Consider the following 25,391-nt stretch of genomic DNA (forward strand, 5'->3'; position numbering starts at 1 on the left):
AAAGATATTCCCCCTTCCCCTACACTGCCCTCTTTTCCATATCATTTCAATAGCTCCTTGGCCATAATTCATAAATCTAACCCGACCAACTGATATTTATAAAAACACATTCTTACATCCAATCAGCTACACAATCATCAAGAGCTCGCACTCTTACACTGCATGCATGCCTGCTGTACTCCTATTCAATACAATACAATACAATACAATATATCTTTATTGTCATTGTACAGGAGTACAACGAGATTGGGAATGCGCCTCCCATACGATGCAATAATTTAATTAATTTAAACAACAACAACCCAACTAAACAAATTGTAACAGTTTTAAGACAGAATAAAGTGCAAGTAGATCTGTGCCAGATCACTGTGCGATGTGACCATCCGGCTCAGCAGGACCGATTCATAGCAGCTATGGCCCTGGGGATGAAGCTGTCTCTGAGTCTGGAGGTGCGGGCGTAGAAGGCCTTGTATCGTCTGCCCGATGGAAGGAGTTCGAACAGACTGTTGCAGAGGTGTGAAGAGTCTTTGTGGATGCTGGTGGCTTTTCTGAGGCATCGTGTGTTGTAGATGCCCTCCAAGTCTGGTAGCTGTGTTCCGATGGTCCTCTGAGCTCTATGTACTACCCGCTGAAGAGCTTTCCTTTCTGCCTCCATGCAGCTGAGGTACCACACAGGGATGCCATGCGTTAGGATGCTCTCTATGGTGCAGCGGTAGAAGGTCGTCAGCAGCTGTTGGGGTAGACCAGACTTTTTCAGTGTTCTTAGGTAGAACAGTCGTTGCTGTGCCTTCTTGACCAGCGCAGCAGTGTTATTGGACCATGTTAGGTCCTCCGAAATGTGAGTGCCCAGAAACGTGAAGCTAGACACTCTCTCCACACTGTCCCCGTTGATAAAGATCGGGGCGTATTCCCCGTTATGTGACCTACGGTCACATTCCTACAAAATGTTCCTCTGATGAATGCAGCAAAGTTGATGGAGGTGCTGGGCTGTTGTGGAGGAAGTTGTTGGTGGCTCTATAGGATGGGCTTAAGCTGCTTTGGGCCTCAATGGCTAAGATTCCTCGATGTCCTAAGGTGAATCTGCGGAATTCATTGCCACAGACGGCTGTAGATGCCAAGTCAATTTTTAAGGCAGAGATAGACAGATTCTTGATTAGTACGAGTGTCAGGGGTTATGGGGAGAAGGCAGGAGAACGGGGTTGAGAGGGAAAGATAGATTGGCCATCAATTAATGGCAGAGTCGACTTGACGGGCCAAATGACCTAATTCTGCTCCTATAACCCATGAACCTATGAACGACCCTCTCCATCGTGCACCATACCTTCATAGATGGTTCTGGTACAATCCACTTCAGGTTTCACACACAGTTCCTTTATGGGGAAGCAATGCTCTTTGATATTTGATACAGGCTTTAGGTCAGGCATATCATCTTATTCCACAGACACATCAGCCTTCGTCTGAACTTTCCCCCACCCCACACCTCCCCCAAGTCCTCATCTGAGCCTTCTGCAGTAGAACTCATGCCTGACCTCACCCCCTGATACACTGCACAGGCAGATCCCATATCCTAACTGCTTCTGCTGTGGGCAGAGTGCCAATACCTGAGCTGGAAGCAGCAAGCAGCAGAGTATTTGTGTCTTTGATCTTTTGCTGGGCAGCAACCAGAGATTGGTGAGGTTGGAGCTATTGGCTGTGCAGAGGAAGGAAGTCACAAGGATTTGGGATGATGGGAGGAGGAGACGGTAGAGTGGGGTGCAGCAGAAGCGTAAAACAAGGGGCCATATAAAGGTATAATGTGGACATTGTAAGGAACTGCAGATGCTGGTTTACAAAAAATAGGCACAAAGTACTGGAGTAACTCAGCCGGTTAGACGGCATCACTGGAGAACATGGGACGCTACTCTTTTTTGAAAATTACTGGGAATATGACTTTGTTCTAACTGGTCTGAGTAATTGTGCTTGCTTCACCTTTCCACGATGCTTTTGCTCCTGAGAATCGAGTCAGAATGCTAAAACTCTCAGAAAAAGTGCAAAGGGCATGATCGGAATCCAGACTAAATTAGTAATCCAAGCTTGATGCTTGAAGTATTCCTTGGAGCACAGGAAGCTGAGGGGTGATCTTATAGAGGTGTACAAGATTATGAGGGGAATAGGTAGGGTGAATGCACAGCTACTTTTACCCAGGGTAGAGGAATCAGAGGACATCGGTTTAAGGTGAGAGGGGAAAGATTTAATAGGAACCCGAGGGGCAATTTTTCCACACAGACGGTGGTGGGTATATGGAACAAGCTACCAGACGAGGAAGTTGAGCCAATTACTATAACAACATTTAATCGACATTTGGATAGGAATATGGATAGAAAAGGTCAATGATTCCATTCAACAATACTTTATTGTCACAGGTACCTAGGCACAGTGAAGTGCTTTGTTTTGCATGCAACCCAGTAAAATCATCCAGCAGACCCCAGCTAGACAGTGCACAAGTGTCGCCACGCCAGGTTTGGTGGGATATGGGCCAAACACGGGCAGGTGGGACTAGAGTTGATGCGGCAATTTGGTCAGCATGGGCAAGTTAGGTTGAAGAGCATGCTTCTGTACTGTACGGCTCCAAGATTCTCTGACTATACTTGCAATCTTGGCACCGGGACTCATGTCTTGGTAACCTGTATTCAAGTTCCACCGTGGTAGATGGAGAATTGAGTTCATTTGAATCAATACATCCGGAATGCAGCAAAAGCTGGTGTCAAAGATGGTGACAACATCAACAGATTGGTGAAGAGAGCACATCTGGCTTATTCACCCTTTATGTCTGCCCAACAAATGAGACAGATCCAGAGCATTTCAGTTTACCCTTACCTGCCCACACATCATAATCATAATCATACTTTATTAGCCAAGTATGCTTTGCAACATACGAGGAATTTGTTTTTCCATACAGTCTTACCAATAAAAAGCAACAGGACACACAAAATACATTTTAACATAAACGTCCACCACAGTGACTCCTCCACATTCCTCACTGTGATGGAATGCGAAACAAAGTTCAATCTTCTTCCCTTCTTTGTTCTCCCGCGGTTGGGGGCCTCGAGCCTTCCATTGACAGGACAATCTTAGCTCCTGTAGCCAGCAGTCGAGCCCTCCGCGTCGGGGCAATCAAGCTCCTGCAACGTGGTGGGGGGGAAACTCAGTTCCCCCGCGTCGAGCGTTCTGACCCCGGGTCAGGGCTAGTCGAACCTTCTGCGACTTTGGAGCTTCCCGACATCGGTCTCTACCCACAGGCCGTGGTTGGAGCGTCGATCCCAGGCAAGGAGGGATTGCAGGCTCCGGTGGTAAGTCCACGCCTCGCGGTGAGGCTCAAAGTCAATCTTGAGCAAGGCCGTCAGCTGCATAATGTTAGGCCGCAGAGCGACCGGAGATACAATCCAGAAAACAATCGCATCTGCGGCAAGGTAAGAGATTGAAAAAAAGGTTTCCCCCAACCCCCCGCCCACCCCCACATAAAACAAACAAGCGAACATTAACACAAACTTTTAAAACACACTAAAAATAACAAAAGACGAAAAGACAGACAGAATGTTGGCGAGGCTGCCATCACTGAAGGTGCCACAAACATCTCTAAATTGGACAGTTGAAAGGAAGATGCAGTCGCTTCATCCCACAAAGGAATCAAATTGAACAAGACATGGCGCAGTGGTAGAGTTGCTGCCTGACAGCAGAGACCCGGGTTTGATTCTAACTACAGGTGCTTTGTGTCCGGAGTTTGTGCGTTCTCCTGTGACCAATGTGAGTTTTCACGGGTGCTCTGGTTTCCTCCCACACTCCAAAGACATACAGGTTTGTAGGTTAATTGGCCTCTAAAATTATAAATTGTCCCTAGTGCGTGTAGGATAATCCGAGTGTGCAGAGATCGGTGGTTGGCGTGAACTTGGTGGGCTGAAGGGCCTGTTTCCTCATTGTATCTCTAAAGCAAACTAAATTAGAAAATTCAGCATTCCGAGACAGGCGCACTCAGTTTTATGAGTGACCTGTTCAATAATAGCTTTGTTAATTAGATGTGAGAATAGATATTTGATATATTGCAGGAATGTCCAAAATTATTTGAGCCCTAATTAAACATCTTGTGGGTATAAATATTTAGGATGTTTCTTGTCCAAAATATGTTCATTCCGTTGTGAAAGGGCTGTTTGTAATTTCTCTGATATGAAAGAGATTCCATTTATTTACAAGCACAAGGCAGCCTCCTGGAGGGTTGCCGTGTTGGCATCCACAACTCAGAGGCAGCCAAATGGAGGACATGGTGTCCATTATTGAATGATTATTTTGAACAACAATCTGCAATCTCCCTTCTCTTTGATCTGGGATCCGCTCCTCCTTTGCACTGTTGTAGCATGACCCTTGCCAACACTTCGTTAGACATGCATCACCCAAGTAGGCTCTTCTCCAACTGGGAGTTGAAATTGGCAGATCCCCAGCTGGCTGTTGACTCTGAAAATCTTTCTTTCAAAACAATATATTTTGACTGAGCGCAGAAACCCAGTGTCTTAAATGAAAAGCATTGACTTTTTACCTTTAGTTGTTTAGGAGGATGAGGGGTGATCTTATAGAGATGTGCGGAATCATGCGAGGAATAGATCGGGAAAACACACAGAGCATTGTGCCCAGAGTAGGGGAATCGAGAACCAGAGGACATAGGTTTAAGGTGAAGGTCGAAAGATTTAATAGGAACCTGAGGGGTAACCTTTTTACACAAATGGCGGTGGGTGTATGGAGCAAGCTGCCAGAGGAGGTAGTTGAGGCTGGCACTATCGCAACATTTAAGAAATATTTGGGCAGGTACATGGATAGGATATATTTAGAGGGATACTAGACCAAGTGGACCCGTTCCTTGTAGGGTTTCCATTGTGACCTGGGAAAATTGCTTTTTTCTTTAAAATAAATTGTCTGTTAAAATTTTTTTTTTTATCTCAATGGGGAGGAGGAGGGGGGTGGAGAGGAGGGGGTGGTGGTGGAGAGGACTGGGGGGTGGAGTAGGTGAGGAGGGGGGAATGGGGTGGGGGAGGCGAACGGGGAGAGGGAGCCACTGACACCATCCTGCCAGCGGCCATCTTCTTTCTCCTTCACTCCAAAATTTTTAATGGGTTGGACAGGCTAGATGCAGGAAGATTGTTCCCGATGTTGGGGAAGTCCAGAACAAAGGGTCACAGTTTAAGGATAAGGGGGAAGTCTTTTAGGACCGAGATGATTCACACAGAGAGTGGTGATAATGCAGGCAAGGGGGGGGACTAGTGTAGATGGGCCATTTTTGTCACTGTGGGTAAATTGGGCCGAAGGGACTGTTTCCATGCTGTATGGCTCTACAAATCTATGACTAAATAATGGAGTAACTCAATGGGTCAGGCAGCATCTATGGAGAATATGGATAGGTGACATTTCAGATTGGGGGCATTCTTCAAACTTGAGACTTCAAAGTAGGAATACCTTAATGACATTTTGTAGTCGAGTAATAAAATGTAAAAACAAATGTAGAAAGAACAGAAGTAATGTTATTGGAGCCACAGAGAGATACAGCATGGAACTAATTGTTGACTTCAGAATGGTGAACTAGGAAGATCATGTGCCAGTTTTCATTGGTGGGTTGGCGGTGGATAATGTCAACAACTTCGATTCTGGGATGACTTGTCCTGGGCCCAGAACCTAGGTGTAATTATGAAGAGTCTGCAAACTCCACACAGGCAGCACCCAAAGTCAAACTTGTGCCTCTGGTGCTGTGAGGCAGCAGCTTTACCAGCTATGCCACTGTACACTGTTATTGCATGGATAAACTCTGAAGGAAAAAATTACAATAAGGAAATAATTTTATTTTACAGAATCAGCTTCCCTTTGATTATCATCTATGAATTTTCAGCAGATATAGACATAAGATGTGCATGCATTCAGGTCACTGATGATGTGTAAGTGGCAGGAATGTGTTTTGAGCTCAAATGTATCAGAGATCTCAATTGACATTATTTAAAGCACATACATAAGTATAAATTATAGGTTTAGATACCTGCACATCTATCATCTTTAAACACTTCCTGTCAAAGATTAAAATTTCTATCCTTGGTGCTCTAATATTTTTGAACTATTTTGCTGTGAAACATTTTACTTAGACCTTTTACAACATTTACATATACTAAGTGGCCTCTGTGCCTTTTAGTTACTACTTCTGAGAACTAAATTAAGCTGATCACACACAGCTTGGCTTTCACAAAATAGACACAACGTGCTGGAGTCACTCAGTGGGTCAGGCAGCATCTCTGGAGAAAAAGGATGGGTGACGTTTGGGTCAGAACCCTTCTTCGTACTGAAAGTAAAGGAGGGATGGGGGATCTGGAGGTAGGAAAAGGCCAGAACAAATCAGGGCTGGCAACAGATGACCAAGGAAGGGTAGAACCCATAATGACCTACTGTTGGCTAGGGAAGAGATGATAACGATGGGATACAGGGATGAGAACAGTGAAACTAGTAGGACAACTAGGTTGGGGATGGGGGGGAGGTGGGGGGGGGGGAGAGGAAATGCAGGGGTTACTAGTGAAATCAACATTCATACCACTGTTTTGTAAGATGCCCAGGTGAAACATGAGGTGCTATTAAATCCAGGCAGGCTGGCCTTGAATATGGGAAGGATTTCTATAAACAGTGTTGAAATGTTAGGCGATAATTTACTGTGGTAGAGTATAAACGGCATCTGAAGTTGGTTAAACTTGCTGTAGAAGGATGGATTGTTCCCATTTTTGTGTGAAAATAACTGAAGGAGCATAATAATAGAATGGCATCAAGGAATATGAACGAGCACTTGCAATGGGAAAGTCGTTTAGGGCCAAGTCCACACAGGCCATCAAACACCCTTTCACATTCGTTCCATGTTATCCCACTTTTGCATCCACTCCCTACACACTGGGGGCAATTTACAAAGACCAATTAACCTACAAACCTGCACGTCTTTGGGATGTGGGAGGAAACCAGAGCACCTGGAGGAAACCCCTGCAGTCACAGAGAGAGGGTCAAACTCCACATAGACAGCTGCCTTACAGCGCCCAGAGAACCAGATTCGATTTTCACCTCAGGATCAAACCCGGGTTTCTGGCACCTTGAAGCAGTAGCTCTCCCAGCTGTGCCACTGTGACATCCCTAGTTGGAAGGTGTCAATTAATTGCCTGATCACATACAGAAAGAACAAAATACAGAGAGGAAGAATGCATTAAAAGAGGGAAAAAGACAAGGAAAAATTAATTACATTTTACTTTTAATATCAGCAGCAGATTAAAAACCCAAGAGAATGCTACTCTGCCTATACTATCAATGCTACTCTGCCTATACTATCAATGCTACTCTGCCAACACTATCAATGCTACTCTGCCTATACTATCAATGCTCTGCAACTTCATGTTGATTTGTAGCATTTTACCATAACAATGTAATTCAAAGGCTGTCTAGCATGAAATGAACAAGATTTAACTTTCTGGGTCAATGGATTTATTTTTTGAGATCTAGACATCACTGGCAGGCATATAGCTTTGCTATGGCGATGTTCCAATGTCCTTGCTGCCCTGTCGTCATTAATTGTAAAGATCATGGGTTTGGGAAGAGTTATTGAGAGTAGCCCAGGTAACTTTATAGATGATACAGACGGTAACCTCTGTGTGCAGGTGAACCTCGTGTAAGGAAGGGACTGTATTCCTAGAAAACAGCCCCTATCATGATATTCCATAATGTGAAGGCACATCGTCTGTGCACATATCAAGAAATATAGAGCAAAAAAATTAAATTTTGTTTCTATTTATTTAGTTCTTTTTTTAAATTTTGTTGACAAAGATCTATGTCAAGAGGCCAGCAATCACCCCTCTTACCTCTCTAAATTTCTTGGGATTTATCCCACCTGGGCATGTGGACCTATCCATCTTAATGCTCAAGGGCCCCATCTCCCCATAATCTCAAACTGCCCTTGCCTATTATTAATCTCCACACTGATCTCACAAACCTCCTTGTCCTTCTCCTTCATGAATCCTGATGAAAACCATTGGTTTAGTACCTTACGTGAAGTTAGAGAAATCAATATTCATACCACTGGGCTGTAAGCTACCCAAGCGTACCCAGTGGTATGAATATTGATTTCTCTAACTTCAAGTAACCCCGGCATTCCCTCTTTCTCTATCCCTCCCCCACCCAAGACACACCAGCTTCTCATTTTCACCCATCAAACAGCTTACAATGGTTATCATCGTTACTTTTTTCCATATCTTTTATTCAATAGACAATAGACAATAGGTGCAGGAGTAGGCCATTCGGCCCTTCGAGCCAGCACCACCATTCAATGTGATCATGGCTGATCATTCTCAATCAGTACCCCGTTCCTGCCTTCTCCCCATAACCCCTCACTCCGCTATCCTTAAGAGCTCTATCTAGCTCTCTCTTGAAAGCATTCAGAGAACTGGCCTCCACTGCCTTCTGAGGCAGAGAATTCCACAGATTTACAACTCTCTGACAGAAAAGGTTTTTCCTCATCTCTGTTCTAAATGGCCTACCCATTATTCTTAAACTGTGGTCCCTGGTTCTGGACTCCCCCAACATTGGGAACATGTTTCCTGCCTCTAACATGTCCAACCCCTTAATAATCTTATATGTTTCAATAAGATCCCCTCTCATCCTTCTAAATTCCAGTGTATATAAGTCTAGTCGCTCCAGTCTTTCAACATACGACAGTCCCACCATTCCGGGCATTAACCTAGTAAACGTATGCTGCACGCCCTCAATAGCAAGAATATCTGAGGAAGATACACACAATCTCCCAAATGTTCTAGGGGCCGGAGAACCTAGGGTGATGGAGGAACTGAAGGAAATCCACATTAGGCAGGAAATGGTTTTGGGAAGACTGATGGGACTGAAGGCTGATAAATCCCCAGGGCCTGATGGTCTGCATCCCAGGGTACTTAAGGAGGTGGCTCTAGAAATAGTGGAAGCATTGGAGATCATTTTTCAATGTTCTATAGATTCAGGATCAGTTCCTGTGGATTGGAGGATAGCAAATGTTATCCCACTTTTTAAGAAAGGAGGGAGAGAGAAAACGGGTAACTATAGACCAGTTAGTCTGACATCAGTGGTGGGGAAGATGCTGGAGTCAATTATAAAAGACGAAATTGCTGAGCATTTGGATAGCAGTAACGGGATCATTCCGAGTCAGCATGGATTTACGAAGGGGAAATCATGCTTGACAAAGCTACTGGAATTTTTTGAGGATGTAACTAGGAAAATTGACAGAAGAGAGTCAGTGGATGTGGTGTACCTCGACTTTCAGAAAGCCTTCGACAAGGTCCCACATAGGAGATTAGTGGGCAAAATTAGGGCACATGGTATTGGGGGTAGGGTACTGACATGGATAGAAAATTGGTTGACAGACAGAAAGCAAAGAGTGGGGATAAATGGGTCCCTTTCGGAATGGCAGGCAGTGACCAGTGGGGTACCGCAAGGTTCGGTGCTGGGACCCCAGCTATTTACGATATACATTAATGACTTAGACGAAGGGATTAAAAGTACCATTAGCAGATTTGCAGATGATACTAAGCTGGGGGGTAGTGTGAATTGTGAGGAAGATGCAATAAGGCTGCAGGGTGACTTGGACAGGTTGTGTGAGTGGGCGGATACATGGCAGATGCAGTTTAATGTAGATAAGTGTGAGGTTATTCACTTTGGAAGTAAGAATAGAAAGGCAGATTATTATCTGAATGGTGTCAAGTTAGGAGGAGGGGGAGTTCAACGAGATCTGGGTGTCCTAGTGCATCAGTCAATGAAAGGAAGCATGCAGGTACAGCAGGCAGTGAAGAAAGCCAATGGAATGTTGGCCTTCGTAACAAGAGGAGTTGAGTATAGGAGCAAAGAGGTCCTTCTACAGTTGTACCGGGCCCTGGTGAGACCGCACCTGGAGTACTGTGTGCAGTTTTGGTCTCCAAATTTGAGGAAGGATATTCTTGCTATGGAGGGCGTGCAGCGTAGGTTCACTAGGTTAATTCCTGGAATGGCGGGACTGTCGTATGTTGAAAGGCTGGAGCGATTGGGCTTGTATACACTGGAATTTAGAAGGATGAGGGGGGATCTTATTGAAACATATAAGATAATTAGGGGATTGGACACATTAGAGGCAGGAAACATGTTCCCAATGTTGGGGGAGTCCAGAACAAGGGGCCACAGTTTAAGAATAAGGGGTAGGCCATTTAGAACGGAGATGAGGAAGAACTTTTTCAGTCAGAGAGTGGTGAAGGTGTGGAATTCTCTGCCTCAGAAGGCAGTGGAGGCCAGTTCGTTGGATGCTTTCAAGAGAGAGCTGGATAGAGCTCTTAAGGATAGCGGAGTGAGGGGGTATGGGGAGAAGGCAGGAACGGGGTACTGATTGAGAGTGATCAGCCATGATCGCATTGAATGGCGGTGCTGGCTCGAAGGGCTGAATGGCCTACTCCTGCACCTATTGTCTATTGTCTATTGTCTATAATATCCTTCCTCAAATTTGGAGACCAAAACTGCACACAGTACTCCAGGTGCGGTCTCACCAGGGCCCGGTACAACTGTAGAAGGACCTCTTTTCTCCTATACTCAACTCCTCTTGTTATGAAGGCTAACATTCCATTGGCTTTCTTCACTGCCTGCTGTACCTGCATGCTTCCTTTCAGTGACTGATGCACTAGGACACCCAAATCTCATTGTACGTCCCCTATTCCTAACTTGACACCATTCAGATAATAATCTACCTTCCTATTCTTCCCACCACAGTGGATAACCTTACACTTATCCACATTAAATTGCATCTGCCATGCATTCGCCCACTCACACAGCCTGTCCAAGTCACCCTGCAACCTCATAGTATCTTCCTCACAGTTCACACTGCCCCCCAGCTTTGTGTCATCTGCAAATTTGCTAATGTTACTTTTAATCCCTTCATCCAAGTCATTAATGTATATTGTAAATAGCTGCTGTCCCAGCACCGAGCCTTGCGGTACCCCACTAGTCACTGCCTGCCATTCCGAAAGGGACCCATTTATCCCCACTCTTTGCTTTCTGTCTGCCAACCAATTTTCTATCCATATCAGTACCCTACCCCCAATATCATGTGCTTTAATTTTGCACACTAATCTCCTATGTGGGACCTTGTCGAAGGTTTTCTGAATGTCAAGGTACACTACAACCACCAGCTCTCCCCTGTCCATTTTCCTGGTTACATCCTCAAAAAATTCCAGAAGATTAGTCAAGCATGATTTCCCCTTCATAAATCCATGCTAACTCAGAACGATCCTGTTACTGCTATCCAAATGCTGCGCAATTTCGTCTTTTATAATTCACTCCAGCATTTTCCCTACCACTGATGTCAGACTAACTGGTCAATATTCATTGTTCTTTATCTCTCTATATCATCGTCTAAATCTCTTTTTTCCATTTTCCATAACTAGTCTGAAGAAGGATCTCAGCCCAAAACATCACCCATCCCTTCTCTCCAGAGATGCTGCCTGTGCCACTGAGGTACTCCAGCTGTTGGTGTCAAACTTTAGTCTAAGCTGGCATCTGCAGTTCCTTCCTCACACATGTCAGATACCGATTTACTCAGTAACAACCACTCCCAATTTACCCTCCCTAGTTCCTGCCTAATAATGTGTAATCCTCATTCTAAATACTTAGTATATTTACCCAAGGTCCAGAGTTATCCTTATTTATAACTATATTAAAACGTAATGAGTTGTGATCACTGTTCCCAAAGTATATTTCAGTGACTTGTGACACACCATGGCATACATGCACATGCACTGATACCAAATTTTAACTTTAAAAGTTATATTGAGTCAAATATAATGAAACATTCATTTTGAATGCAATTACGAAATATTGCCTGAAATTGCATTGGTCAGGTTACTATTTGAGTTGCCCATAATTTTTGTTATAATTTCAAACAAAATTGTCAATAAACTGACAGATTTGAACTGCACAATTTATCTTTCTCTTTCATGAGAAAGTATTCCTTGATGTACACATCTCTGGTATGTCAGTGTAGTTTAATTGAACCATTCTCATCAACATATCCTTTTTCATCTACTTAGTCTATGAACACAGCAATCCTTTCTCTCCATTCTCACCTTTCTCCTCGGTTTTACTCGATTTATATATACGTACAGATAATTTGTATTTCAGTTTTTTGTCACGAGTATCGAGGTACAGTGAACAACTTTTGTCGCGTGCTAATCAGTCAGCGGAAACACTATACATGATTACAATTGAGCCATTCACAGTGCACAGATACATGATTAGGGAATAACGTTTAGTGCAAGATAAAGCCAATAACGTCTGATCAAAGATAGTCTGATGGTCACCAATGAGGTACAGAGTCGTTCAGGACTGATCTCTACTTGCAGTAGGATGGTCCATTTGCCTGATAATAGCCGGGAAGAAAATATCCCTGAATCTGGAAGCGTGTGTTTTCACACATCTATACCTTTTTGCCTGATTGGAGAGGGGAGAAGAAGGAGTGGCCACTAGCCCTCTGATGTTACATAAGCTCTCCTGAGTCCTCAATTATAACCATGCCCTTGATTTTACCATCTCATGAGGTATTGGCTGCAGGAGAACATGCTGAGGGACACACTGAAGCTTGGTGCAGCAAACACAAAGCTTTTGTGGGGGGAGGACCAGTCAATCATTCCACCCTTGGAGTTTCAAGAGCAAAGTCCGGTAGGGCACCCCTCGAACGAGGGAAGGGGTGTCACCCCTGGGGTTCACATGAGTGGTAAAAAGTTTCGTTTAAAGACTATAGAATGTATAGACACTGAGAATGAGTAAGAATTTTGGCACAGTTTTTTAGGTTTGTATATATTTTTTTATTCTGAGCAAAGTTTATTTTGGAAGTAGAAAAACTCACCTACCAGCACCTGCCTCTCACCCCTACCTCTCACTTACAATATACTGGCTATCTTCCCTCTGTAGGGCCACATCTCTTTGCCTCCATAGATGCTGCTCAACCTGCTAAGTTCCCCCAGCAGTTTGCTTTTAGTCTCCAGTAATGACCTGTTTCATTGATTCTATTTATCCATTATCCAAGACAGCAACAGTAAACACAGCCTTTATTTTCTGGTATCAAATACCTGCTTAAACCACTCTTTTCCAAAAGTTTTGGATTCAGCTTTCATTTGTTTACAACTCAGACTCTAACACGTGATGTTCTCTAGATTTTCCTTTACTTTGAAGCTCATCCTCTTCACAAAACCAACCCTCCGTTCCTAACTATAGATCTACCTATCTATCTATCCATTTACTCAATATTTATTTACATTCAAAACCAAGCAATGAGAATTATTTGCTATGATGCATAAAGATCCACTGTTGATATTTGTGAACGGGCTCTCACTCACAATGTCCATCATAGTATGGTCTGCATTATAATTTATGACAAATCTATAGCTGCAAAATACTATTCTTCCAACACAGCTTCTTAGTTCCATTAGCAACAAATGAATCTTTCCACTCATATCTACCCTATGTTCAAGGTTGTATGATCCATCTTGTCCTCACATATCATTATCAACTTTCCTACATTTCTTTTCTGTGAAAATCTTCCATGAGTTCTTGTAAAATCTACTGTTGTAATGGACTCAGCAACGAAAGATGCCCAATCAATGTCTTAAATTTCACCTACTGTGACTGAGGCCATTTTAACTCTTGATTTCTCTACTCATTCAATATTGTTCACTCAAGCAATGTCTTTTGAAATTTCCAATTGCTTGCTAGCTCTGTGTGTCTGCTCCAGTTTTATTCCAGCTTTCATTATTCAAGTGTAGAAAAATGATTACAAGCAAAGACAGTCTACTGGTCTCTGCATAACTACCACCATTATCCGTGTATATTTTGGCAACATTATCCAAAGGATCCTCCTGCCGAAGCACAATCAACTCTACTTCCTGGCCACATGATTTGATAGGACAGAAAGTGCTGGAGTATCTCAACAGGCCAGGCAGCATCTCTGGAGAACATGGATAGGTGACCTTTTATTCAGGACCCTTCTTCAAACTGATTTGGAAGGTTGTGTGAGGTCTAATAGTGCTGGTCCAGACTTGTCTTCATTTCTTCGTTGAATAATCTATGCATCAGACCTAGTGTAAAGAACGGTCTCGACCCGAAACGTCACCTATTCCTTTTCTCCAGAGATGCTGTCTGACCCGCTGAGTTACTACAGCTTTTTGTGTCTTTCTATGTTCCTTCCACCAACATTCCATCCTCTGGTTTCACAATTCTACCTCTTCTATCCTTATCTCACACTCATTGGCTTTTTATCTCTGGCTTGTGTCCAAGAATCTGCCAACCAAAAACCTCCTTCACCTGCATCCAACCATCACTTGCCAGACTTTGGCCTGCTCCTGCTCCTACTTCTTCACCCCACCACAATCCCAACCTCAAACATCACCTATTCATGTTCTCCAGCCTCACCCGTTGTGTTACTCCATCACTTTGTGTCTTTTTTTGTAAGCATCATACCTGCTCAATGTTGAACCCTTGAGGCAGTAAAAGCAATCCATCTTGAAAGATTACAAGATGGTGGAGATGAAAGGCTTTGCTTTGAACGACAACATTAAAGTGGAGAAGAGAGATTACTGAACACAAATGCAAAATGTGCCAGTATGATTATGTTAACTGGAAGGAGTATAGACCACACAGAATTATCCTCTGATGATAAATTGCCATTGAATGTAATTGCAAAGATGTATGACAATCCAGGTGTTTAAAGAAATATTGTGACTACATGCTACTGAAAATAAACAAATACCATTTCCTAAAAATGGTTTGCAAATCTTGTAGTTTTACAAACCCTTTTTAGGAGAAGGCACACCAATTTCTTTCAGATGGTAATATTAGTCTAGTGGTTTTATTTTTATCTACATTTAATGCAGCTTTCAATAGTAACAGTTTCACTTAGAAAAGTGATGATATGGCCAAATCTGGCAACACATTTGTATACTGTCTCAGTGTACTATTCCTAGACTCTTGTACTGAATTAAAGATGTGCTTATATATAGTAAAAAAATTAACGAATTGTATGCAAAACAGAATTTCACTGTACCTCAGTACGTCATAATAATGTCCTTGAACCACTGAATGCGTTCATTAATGTTTACATCACTTGCATCTCATCTGTTCAGAACTGTGCTCTTATTTGAAGTTGCAAATGGTTTAATGTAGTCCTTTCATTTGTTAGAATCTTATGTAATTCTTCATACTTATCTCACTATCCTCCATATCCTCCTCAATGAATTTTAATGGAAGGTACTGGTTTAGTAACTCATCTGTATCTAAGCAAAATTGCTCCATTACCCATGAGTGGTCCTACCCTCTTCCCAGTTAGGCTCCCATTTTTAATGCATTTATAAAAGGCCTTGAGTCTGTTTCATCCACCTTGGTCAATGCCAATGATATTTCATGATCCCTTCTAGTACTCCAAATTCCCTGCCCGAGTTCTTTAAAGATTTCTTTATATTTCTCAAAGACCCTGTCTGATTTCACCTGAACCTTAGATACACTCCCTTTTTGACCACATTTACAGTGTCTCTGGTGCAACGTTTCAATATCTTACCATTCTTGTCTTTCCTCCTTACTGGAAGATGCTGGTCCTGAACTCCGATCAGCTGGTCAGCTGGTCTGAAGAAGGGTCACGACCCGAAATGTCACCCATTCCTTCTATCCAGAGATGCTGCCTGTTCTGCTGAGTTACTCCAGCATTTTATGTCTATCTTTGGTCTTTAAACAACTCCCACATGTCAGATAACGATTTGCCCAGTAACAACTACTCCCAATTTACTCTCCCTAGTTCCTGCCTAATAATGGTGTAATCTTCATTCCAAATACTTAGTACGTTTCCCCAAGGTCCTGAATTATCCTTATATGTAACTATATTAAAACGTAAAGAGTTGTGATCACTGTTCCCAAAATATTCTGGTGACTTATCTTGTGACTCACCACGGCATACACGCACAAGCTCTGATACCAAATTTTAACTTTAAAAGTTATATTAAGTCAAATATAATGAAACATTCATTTTGAATGCAATTAGGCAATAGTGCCTGAAATAATTGTTGTTTTAATTACAAACAAAATCGCTAATAAATTGACAGAGTTGAACTGCACAATTTATCTTTTTCTTATAGTTATCTTAGATAGAGTTTTATTTTGGTTCTTCCTGGCCCTGGTTTCATGGAGCTTTTATTTTCTTACCAACTGATTTAGCAAATCCATAGCAAACAACCGAGCCTACAGATCTTAGTTCAGTTTAGAGATACAGCATGGAAACAGGCCCATCGGCTCACCAAGTTTACACGACCAATGATCACCTCTACACTAGTTCCATCCTGCGCACAAGGGAGAATTTATAGAAGCCAATTAACCTACAGACCTGTATGTCTTTGGAATGTGGGAGGAAACTGGAGCACCTGAAGAAAACCCACACGGTTACAGGGAGAACATACAATCTCCGTACAGACGGCACCCGTGGTCATGATCGAATCTGGTCTCTGGCGCTGTCAGGCAGCAGCTCTACCAATGCACCACTGTGCCGCCTCTTAACGCCTCTGGAAATTTTGGTCAAAATGTACCTTTGCAATGAAAGAAACTATGAAAGACAAGTACATTGATAGGACACCTTTGGAGGGGTACGGGCCAAAAACAGGCAAGGGGGACGAGTGTAGATGTGACATGTTGGTCGGTGTGGGCAAGTTGGGCCGAAGGGCCTGTTTCCACACCATATGACTGATTCTATGAAAGAATACCCATTGAAAAACTATCAGTCTGCGCTGACACAGGAGTAAGAGAACCAATGACTTTGGAATCTTTTTCCATCTCAATAAAATGCAACAAAAAAAAGACTACTGTGGGATTGATTGAAGTGGATTGCTAGTAAATTCAATCCTGATAAGTAGCGCTAAACATGCCACACAATTAGATCAGGGCATTGTGTTTGAAATTCATTCCAGCAAAGTCAATGGAATTAATTTTTGATGCAACCTTCAATGTGTTGACATGATTTTCGAGCGATATTACAGAGCAGGGATGAATTTCAAAGCACAACCTCATCTTCGAGTTCTTTTTCAAATAATAGTTACACATGATTGGTTTCGAATGTAGAACGAACATTTTGAAATATACTTGCTTCAATACAGATCATGAACTAATCAGTAATGAGAAATTACAATGCCCAATTGTACAACATGATTAATTAATTTTCACAATTACTTGAAGATTGCTAAAACAGCAAGGTTAATTGACTGTACCTGTACTGAAGTGAAATCATCTCACTTGCACAGTGAGAGTCAACATCTCTTTGTTATCAGAAATCTGTTATTCTCAGTTCATAAAGCAGATTTCATGCTAGCCAGCACCAAACATAAATATAATTTTGTTGATTTCCTCTTTAAATACAAAATGGGACAGGCAGCAAATTACCAGTAAAGCTGGTGTCAACTTTATCTTTATCAGCCCAGACGGATGGCAGATAACTAACTAGTTAATCGGATGGCGTCTTCATGAATATCCCCATCCTCAGGGAGTGGGGAACCCAGCAGGAAAGAGCAAACAAGATACCGGGGCGGCGCAGTGGCGCGGCAGTAGAGTTGCTGCTTACAGCGCCAGAGACCCGGGTTCGATCCCGACAATTGGATTTGGTACGTTATAAAAAATTGGCCCTAATGTTAAGACTACAGGCACTGATAATATTCTACCTTTACTGCTAAAGGGTTGTACTTCTGAACTGGTGGAGCCTCCATTCAAGCCGCCTTGGTAGAGCTAACGAGAATTACCCAAATCCTAATCCCCACAAGAGCAGTGAAAATTTTGCTAGAACTGGAAAGTTTTGCCAGAAGTCATATCCTGCATCCAGTCACCAACAACATGTTCAATGATGTTCATTTGGGAATCTTCCATGATCACCCATATCCAGACTTCACTGCAGTCTTATCATCTAGGCAGTTTGTAATATTAAGGAGTCCTGGTAATATTGAAGCCATTGAGCATCAAGCAAAACTATTCACTGAATGGGGTTGAAGGAAAGACTAATGGCTTATGCTAATAGCATTAATATACAGTGCCCTCCATAATGTTTGGGACAAAGACTCATCATTTATTTATTTGCCTCTAAACTCCACAATTTGAGATTTGTAATAGAAAAAAATCACATGTGGTTTAAAGTACACATTGTCAGATTTTAATGGAGGCCATTTTTATACATTTTGGTTTCACCATGTAGAATTTACAGCTGTGTTTATACATAGTCCCCCCATTTCTGGGCACCATAATGTTTGGGACACATGGCTTCACGGGTGTTTGTAATTGCTCAGGTGTGTTCAAATGCCTCCTTAATGCAGGTATAAGAGAGCTCTCGGCATCTAGTCTTTCCTCCAGTCTTTCCATCATCTTTGAAAAATGTATTGCTGTTTATCAACATCAACAAAGTTGTGCCAATGAAAGTCAAAGAAATGAGACTGAAAAACAAGAATAAAACTGTTAGAGACATCAGCCAAACCTTAGGCTTACCAAAATCAACTGTTGGGAACATCATTAAGAAGAAAGAGAGCACTGATGAGCTTACTAATCGCAAAGGGACTGGCAGGTCAAGGAAGACCTCCACAGCTGATGACAAAAGAATTATCTCTATAATAAAGAAAGATCCCCAAACACCTGTCCGACAGATCAGAAACACTCTTCGGGAGTCAGGTGTAGATTTGTCAATGACCACTGCCCGCAGAAGACTTCATGAACAGAAATACAGAGGCTACACTGCAAGATGCAAACCACTGGTTTGCCACAAAAATGGGATGTCTAGGTTACGGTTTGCCAAGAAGTACTCAAAAGAGCAATCACAGTTCTGAAAAAAGGTTTTGTGGACAGATGAGACAAAGATTAACATATCAGAGTGATGGGAAGGGCAAAGTATGGAGGAGAGAAGGAACTGCCCAAGATCCAAAGCATACCACCTCATCTGTGAAACACGGTGGTGGGGGTATTATGGCCTTGGCATGTATGGCTGCTGAAGGTACTGGCTCACTTATCTTCACTGATGACACAACTGCTGATGGTAGTAGCATAATGAATTCTGAAGTGTACAGGCACATCCTATCTGCTCAAGTTCAAACAAATGCTTCAAAACTCATTGGCCGGCAGTTCATTGTACAGCAAAACAATGATCCCAAACATACTGATAAAGCAACAAAGGAGGTTTTCAAAGCTAAAAAATGGTCAATTCTTGAGTGGCCGTCAATCACCCGATCTGAACCTAATTGAGCATGCCTTTTAAATGCCTAAGAGAAAACTGAAGGGGACTAGTCCCCAAAACAATCATCTGAAGATGGTTGCAATACAGACCTGGCAGAGCATCACCAGAGAAGACACCCAGCAACTGGTGATGTCCATGAATCACAGACTTCAAGCAGTCATTGCATGCAAAGGATATGGAACAAAATACTAAACATAACTACTTTCATTTACATGACATTGCTGTGTCCCAAACATTACGGTGCCCTGATATTGGGGGACTATGTATAAACACTGCTGTAATTTCTACATGGTGAAACCAAAAATGTATAAAAATGGCCTTTATTAAAATCTGACAATGGGCACATTAACCACATGTGATTTTTTCTATTACAAACCTCAAATTGTGGAGTACAGAGGCAAATAAATAAATGATGGGTCTTTGTCCCAAACATTATGGAGGGCACTCCATATCTCAAATTGGCACTGCAGTTATGGGAAGGCATAATACTTGAACCAATGTGATGTTGGAAACTATGGTTCTAAAGATTGAAATGACAGATCATTCATCATTTTCTGAAGAAGATATGGTGAACTGAAGGCCAAACTCTTTGGATAAGAGAACTAGTAGAAACAAGAAACTGTAGATGCTGGTTTACAAAAACAGGCACCAAATGCTGGAGTAGCTCAGCGGGTCAGGCTGCTTATCAGGGTAATGGGGATAGGAAGGTCCCAAGCTGAAAAGTCACGTATCCATGTTCTCCTGGGATGCTGCCTGACCCGCTGAGTTACTCCAACACTTTGTGTCTTTTTGAGGTTAAGAGAACCACTTGACAGTCTGAAGATGGGTCTTGACCCGAAACATCACCCATTCCTTCTCTCCAGGGATGCTGCCTGACCCGCTGAGTTACTCCAGCATTTTGTGCCTACCACTTGACATTAGAGTTGGATTGGCATACCAAGAGAACTTCTGTGGACCTACACAAGATGCAATATTAGAAGCTACTGTGAAATAAGGAAACTAAAATCTTTGAATGAGTTTCAGATTTTGAGAAGTTTCTTTAAGTGTGCTCGAATAAAATCTTTGCTTGCCTGAAGTTTGATGGACCATGAGCGGCCTTTGTTCACAACCGATTCATAACTAGTCGAATGAACACAGAACATAGAACAGTTCAGCAAAGCACAGGCTCTCCAGCCCATCGTGTAGTACCAATCATGATGCCAATCTAAAGTCATCTCAGCTGCCTGCACGGGATCCATAATCCCTCCATTTCCTGTCTTGTCACAATTCTGTCCAAATGTATCTTAAACATTGATTTTGTATCTACTTCTGCCACCTCCCACTGCAGCAAGCTCCAGGCAGCCACCACTGTCTGCATAATTTGTCTGGCATGGTGGCGCAGCAGTAGAGTTGCTGCTTTACAGCGCCAGAGACCCAGGTTCAATCCTGACTACAGATGCTGTCTGTACGGAGTTTGTACGTTCTTCCTGTGATGCATGGGTTTTTTCCGGGTGCTCCAGTTTCCACCTACACTCCAAAGATATACAGGTTTGTAGGTTAATTGGCTTCAGTGAATTGTAAATGGACCCTACCGTGTGTATGAGAGTGGTTGTCTGCGGGATCAGTGGTCGGTGTGGACTCGGTGGGCTGAATGGCCTGTTCCCATGCAGTATCCCAAAATAAAATTAACTGAATCTCCTTTAAGCCTGCCCTCTAGTGTTTAACATGGATGATTAGATGGCAGTCATCATTTCAGTGTAGACACATGATAAAGGGAATAACGGGAATAACGTTTAGTGCAATATAAAGCCAGTAAAGACTGATCAAAGATAGTCCAAGGGTCTCCAATGAGGTAGATAGTAGCTCAGGACCACTCTCTAGTTGTGGTAGGATAGTTCAGTTGCCTGATAACAGCTGGGAAGAAACTGTTCCTGAATCTGGAGGTGTGTGTTTTCGCACTTCTATAACTTTTGCCCAATGGGAGAGGAGAGAAGAGGGAATGGCCAGAGTGTGTCATGTCCTTGCTTATGCTGGTGGCCTTGCCGAGGCAGCGTGAGTTATAAATGGAGTTAGTGGAAGGGAGATTGATTTGTGTGATGGTCTGGGCAGCATCCACAATTCTCTACACTTTCATGCGGTCTTGGATGGAGCTGTTCCCACCCCATGCATCCTGATAAAATGCTTGCTACGGCACATCTGCGGAAGTTGGTGAGAGTTGTTGGGGGCATGCTGAACTTCCTAAGCCTTCTAAGGAAGTGGAGGCATTGGTGTGCTTTCTTGGCCATTGATTCAATATGGGTGGTCCAGGAGAAGTTGTTGATGATATTCACTCCTAGGAATTTGCAGCTTTCAACCATCTCTACTTTGGTACTGTCAATGCAAACTGGGGCATGCACACTGTCGATCACTGTTGAAGTCGATCACTATCTTCTTTATCTTGCTGACATTGAACACAAGATAGACACAAAAAGCTAGAGTAACTCAGCGGGACAGGCAGCATCTCTGGAGAGAAGGAATGGGTGATGTTTCGGGTCGAGGCCCTTCATTGAAAAATGTTCATAGAACACATCCTTGCAGAGCACCAGTGTCCAGCATCTGCAGTTCCTTCTGTCTCCACAGGCGTAGATTATTTGGTATCCTTCAAGGCTCCAAAACACAACAAAAAAGTCAGCAGAAAATATTGTTTAGTTTAGTTTAGTTTATTATTGTCATGTGTATCGAGGTACAGTGCCTTTGTGTGCTCGCTATCAGGTCAAAGAAAAGGCAAAACATGAATACATTCAAGCCGTCGACAGTGCACAGATAAAGGGTACAACATTTAGTGCAACATATAGCATTGAAGTCCGATAAAGTCCAATTAAAGATAGTTCAAGAGTCAAGTGTTTTATTGTCACATGTCCCAAAACAGAACAATGAAACTCTTGCAGCATCTCAACAGATATGTAAACATATTATTCTGTAAAAGCCATTATACACAACAACAAAAAAAAGTTCAGTGCATATAAAAAAGTACACAGACAAATAAACAGACAATTTGTAGACAGTTCAAAGGTCTCCAATAGTTGGAAGGTCAGGACCACACTCTAGCTGATGATGCCGAAACATGTGAACTTGTGAGATTCTTGGACTGTAGTTTCTTTTTAAAAAACAGATTCACTGCAGTTTTGCAGGGAAGGCAATGTCCTAAATTAGTCTTGCCCACTCCTGTTCCACTTCTATAGTCATCTCCAGGCAGTTTCTTCTTGTTTGAGTACAGTTGGCTATGGATTAAAAAAACGGCGGAGCAATTTGTTAACATTACTTCGAGGATTCATAATGCTAAATGAAAAGGGTGCTAATGTCTTATATTCCTGCAACAACAACAAAAATCCAGCCAGGAATCCCAGATGGTCAATTTGAGAAACAGAAGAGTTAACAGGTAACAGTGATCACAACAGTGAACAGTGCAGGTGATCACAAACACCGACTTTAACCTGGTGTTAACATGGTGCTTTGCAAGGTTGGACAGTGCAGATCCGCAAATGACTCGGGGAACTTGAGCGCTGCATCTTAACATTAGCTTCGTTATCCCATAAAGTGCGCAAAAAAAAGTAGTGCGTTGCCAAATCTATGTCATATAAGGACTGTGCACTGTGGATGACATTCCCGGCGTCAAGCAGAAAGTGCTACGTGTAGACTTTTTCCCCCTTTTAACGTGAAAGCCTCGGCTGTACTTGCAATGCTTTTCCTTTTGTTTACACTGCAAAGTGCTGTTTCCCTATGCTTTGCCCGGCTTATTTCCTCACCAGCACTGTGGCAGCACACGCGCGATTTGCACCGATCACTGTCTCTGCGTTTTTGAAACCACATCTACTTTAGCGCTGTCAAGAGTTACTTACCAGGGTCCGGTTTTCACTGCATTTTCAACGCTTTGAAGATGCCCTCCTTGAAGATGAGATCTCCCCGGGACATAGTTTGTGGGTGAAATTTCGGATCCGACTTACTCCTGGGGCTGGGGACTCGAAGAATCAACCTGTTGCATCTTTTTTTTTTACGTCTTGGGGCTTGTTCTCTGCAGGTCGAGACGTCCAGAACGCTTTCTGCCGTCACATTAATAATGCAACAAACTTGTTAGAAGAGCAACGCCAAAGTTTCCAGAACGCTTTGAAAATTTGAAGAACTATCGTCGCCTAAGTGGATTTTATTGCTAATTAAGCCGTGGAAATCCAGGAATAAAGATCCCAATGTTATTGCTATTCACATTGGTTATAGTGTTTGCTGACTTTGGCCTTCATGGCATCAAAGCTCAAGGTGGTTCCATTAAGGCTTTGCGATCATCTACTATACAGAGAGATGGTAAGTTCGTTTTTTAAAATATTTATTTATTGCATGCGAGTATTTGAAGTTGTTTGGAGCAACATTGTTTTCAATTATTAAAGAGAACTGGCGTTGTTTAGCGACTCCTGTTGGGCTGAATGCGGCGAAGGAAACACAACAAAAACTTCAAAACTTTTTTCCTCCCCGTTCCCCTGAAGTATATACAGTGATATTTCAACTTCTTGGCAGAACATTTAGTTTGACTCCATGAAACGTTCCAACAACTGCTTTTTTTCTCACCCCACATATTTGACATTTTTTGTGCGGCGCCCGTGTGTTCCTGAATTGTGTCATTTTATTTGCCTCTTTTCTGGTGCAGCACAAAGACAGTGTGTTTTTCACTGGACTTGGTCTATATTACAATGCAGTCGGGTAGCACACGTATAACTCACTGCGCATACAACCATTAAACAAAAGTCTAAAAAAAAGTTATATATATATATATACTTCAAGATTGCATTCAGGAATTGAGGCCAGCCAGAAATTCAGCTGTGCCTAAATGTAACTACAACTTTATCTCAGTTGGTGACGGTCTGGGCAAAGCTCGCAACCTTCACTACTGTTTCTCCAGTCGCCACGAACGACTGCGGATTGTGCAGTGAAATACATTTCAAGCGGGCGGCTTGAGCTGCCGGAGTAGAGTTCTTGCACAGGGCGCTTTTCCAGCGGCGCTGCCGTGCTAAAGCTGACAGTTGCCTGTCCATTCCGCAGAAGCTCTGGTTTCAGAGCTCATAGGCGCTGCATTCCAGCTGGAAGAATGCGAGTGTAATGGAGGGCAGCGGGATCCATTACCCGCGAGAGGGAGGGGGCATTTACTCCGGCACTAAAATCGCCTTGACCTCATCTTTGTCATTGTGCAATGTGCTATACAATTTCCCACATACATCAGTGGTATACAATCTCCCACATACATCAGTGGTATACAATGTGCCATATACATCAGTGGCATACAATGTGCCACATACATCAGTGGCATACAATGTGCCACATACATCAGTGGTATACAATGTGCCACATACATCAGTGGTATACAATGTGCCACATACATCAGTGGTATACAATGTGCCACATACCTCAGTGGTATACAATCTGCCACATACATCAGTGGCATACAATGTGCCACATACCTCAGTGGTATACAATGTGCCACATACATCAGTGGGAGACATTGTGCCACATACATCAGTGGAAGACAATGTGCCACATACATCAGTGGCATAGAATGTAGCACATACATCAGTGCCTTACAACCTGCAACATTCATCAATGCCATTCAATGTGCCACAGACATGAGTGCCTCACAATGCGGCATTCAATGTGCAACGGACATCAGTGCATACAACCTGCCTTCATGCACCAATGCCATACAATGTGAGCCTATGCGTCCCGCCCCGTTCCCAAGCCCAGACTCTCCGCCGATCACGCACTGGTCAGTGGGAAGCTCAGGGGCCGCTGTATCTGGAGGGTTTCAGAGCTAAGTTCCATACTGCAACATACTAGCTACTTTCCTTTAATTGGCCGTGATCCAATACTGCATGGAGGGCAGGTTAGGCCAAACCAGCTCCATGATATCAATGTCCTTGCACTGTTTCAGTTACAATGGAATAGTCATCTTGATAAATAGTATGCTTTGATCTCATTGTATTTTGGCATTGTACAATGCATAATACGTTTAATGCCATTATTACAACCATAATGTATTGCCTTCTTTGTTTTAAATAAGAGTATAATG

At 42.8% G+C, this 25,391-nt stretch overlaps 1 protein-coding gene across 2 annotated transcripts in view; it reads left to right on the top strand.

The window, feature by feature from the left end:
* Nucleotides 1–22,757: 22,757 nt before the first annotated feature.
* Nucleotides 22,758–25,391, top strand: part of pdgfd (platelet derived growth factor d) — a 94,889-nt gene continuing 92,255 nt past the window's right edge. Inside the window, exon 1 of one of the 2 annotated variants that reach the window (XM_078402524.1) lies at nt 22,758–23,638. In XM_078402524.1, coding sequence (XP_078258650.1) covers nt 23,527–23,638 — 112 coding nt within the window. In that variant the 5' untranslated portion in view covers nt 22,758–23,526. The remainder of the gene's footprint in view (nt 23,639–25,391) is intronic. The other variant, XM_078402523.1, reaches the window with a different exon arrangement.

This window comes from Rhinoraja longicauda, chromosome 7 (genome assembly GCF_053455715.1).
Source record: "Rhinoraja longicauda isolate Sanriku21f chromosome 7, sRhiLon1.1, whole genome shotgun sequence".
NCBI lineage: Eukaryota > Metazoa > Chordata > Chondrichthyes > Rajiformes > Arhynchobatidae > Rhinoraja > Rhinoraja longicauda.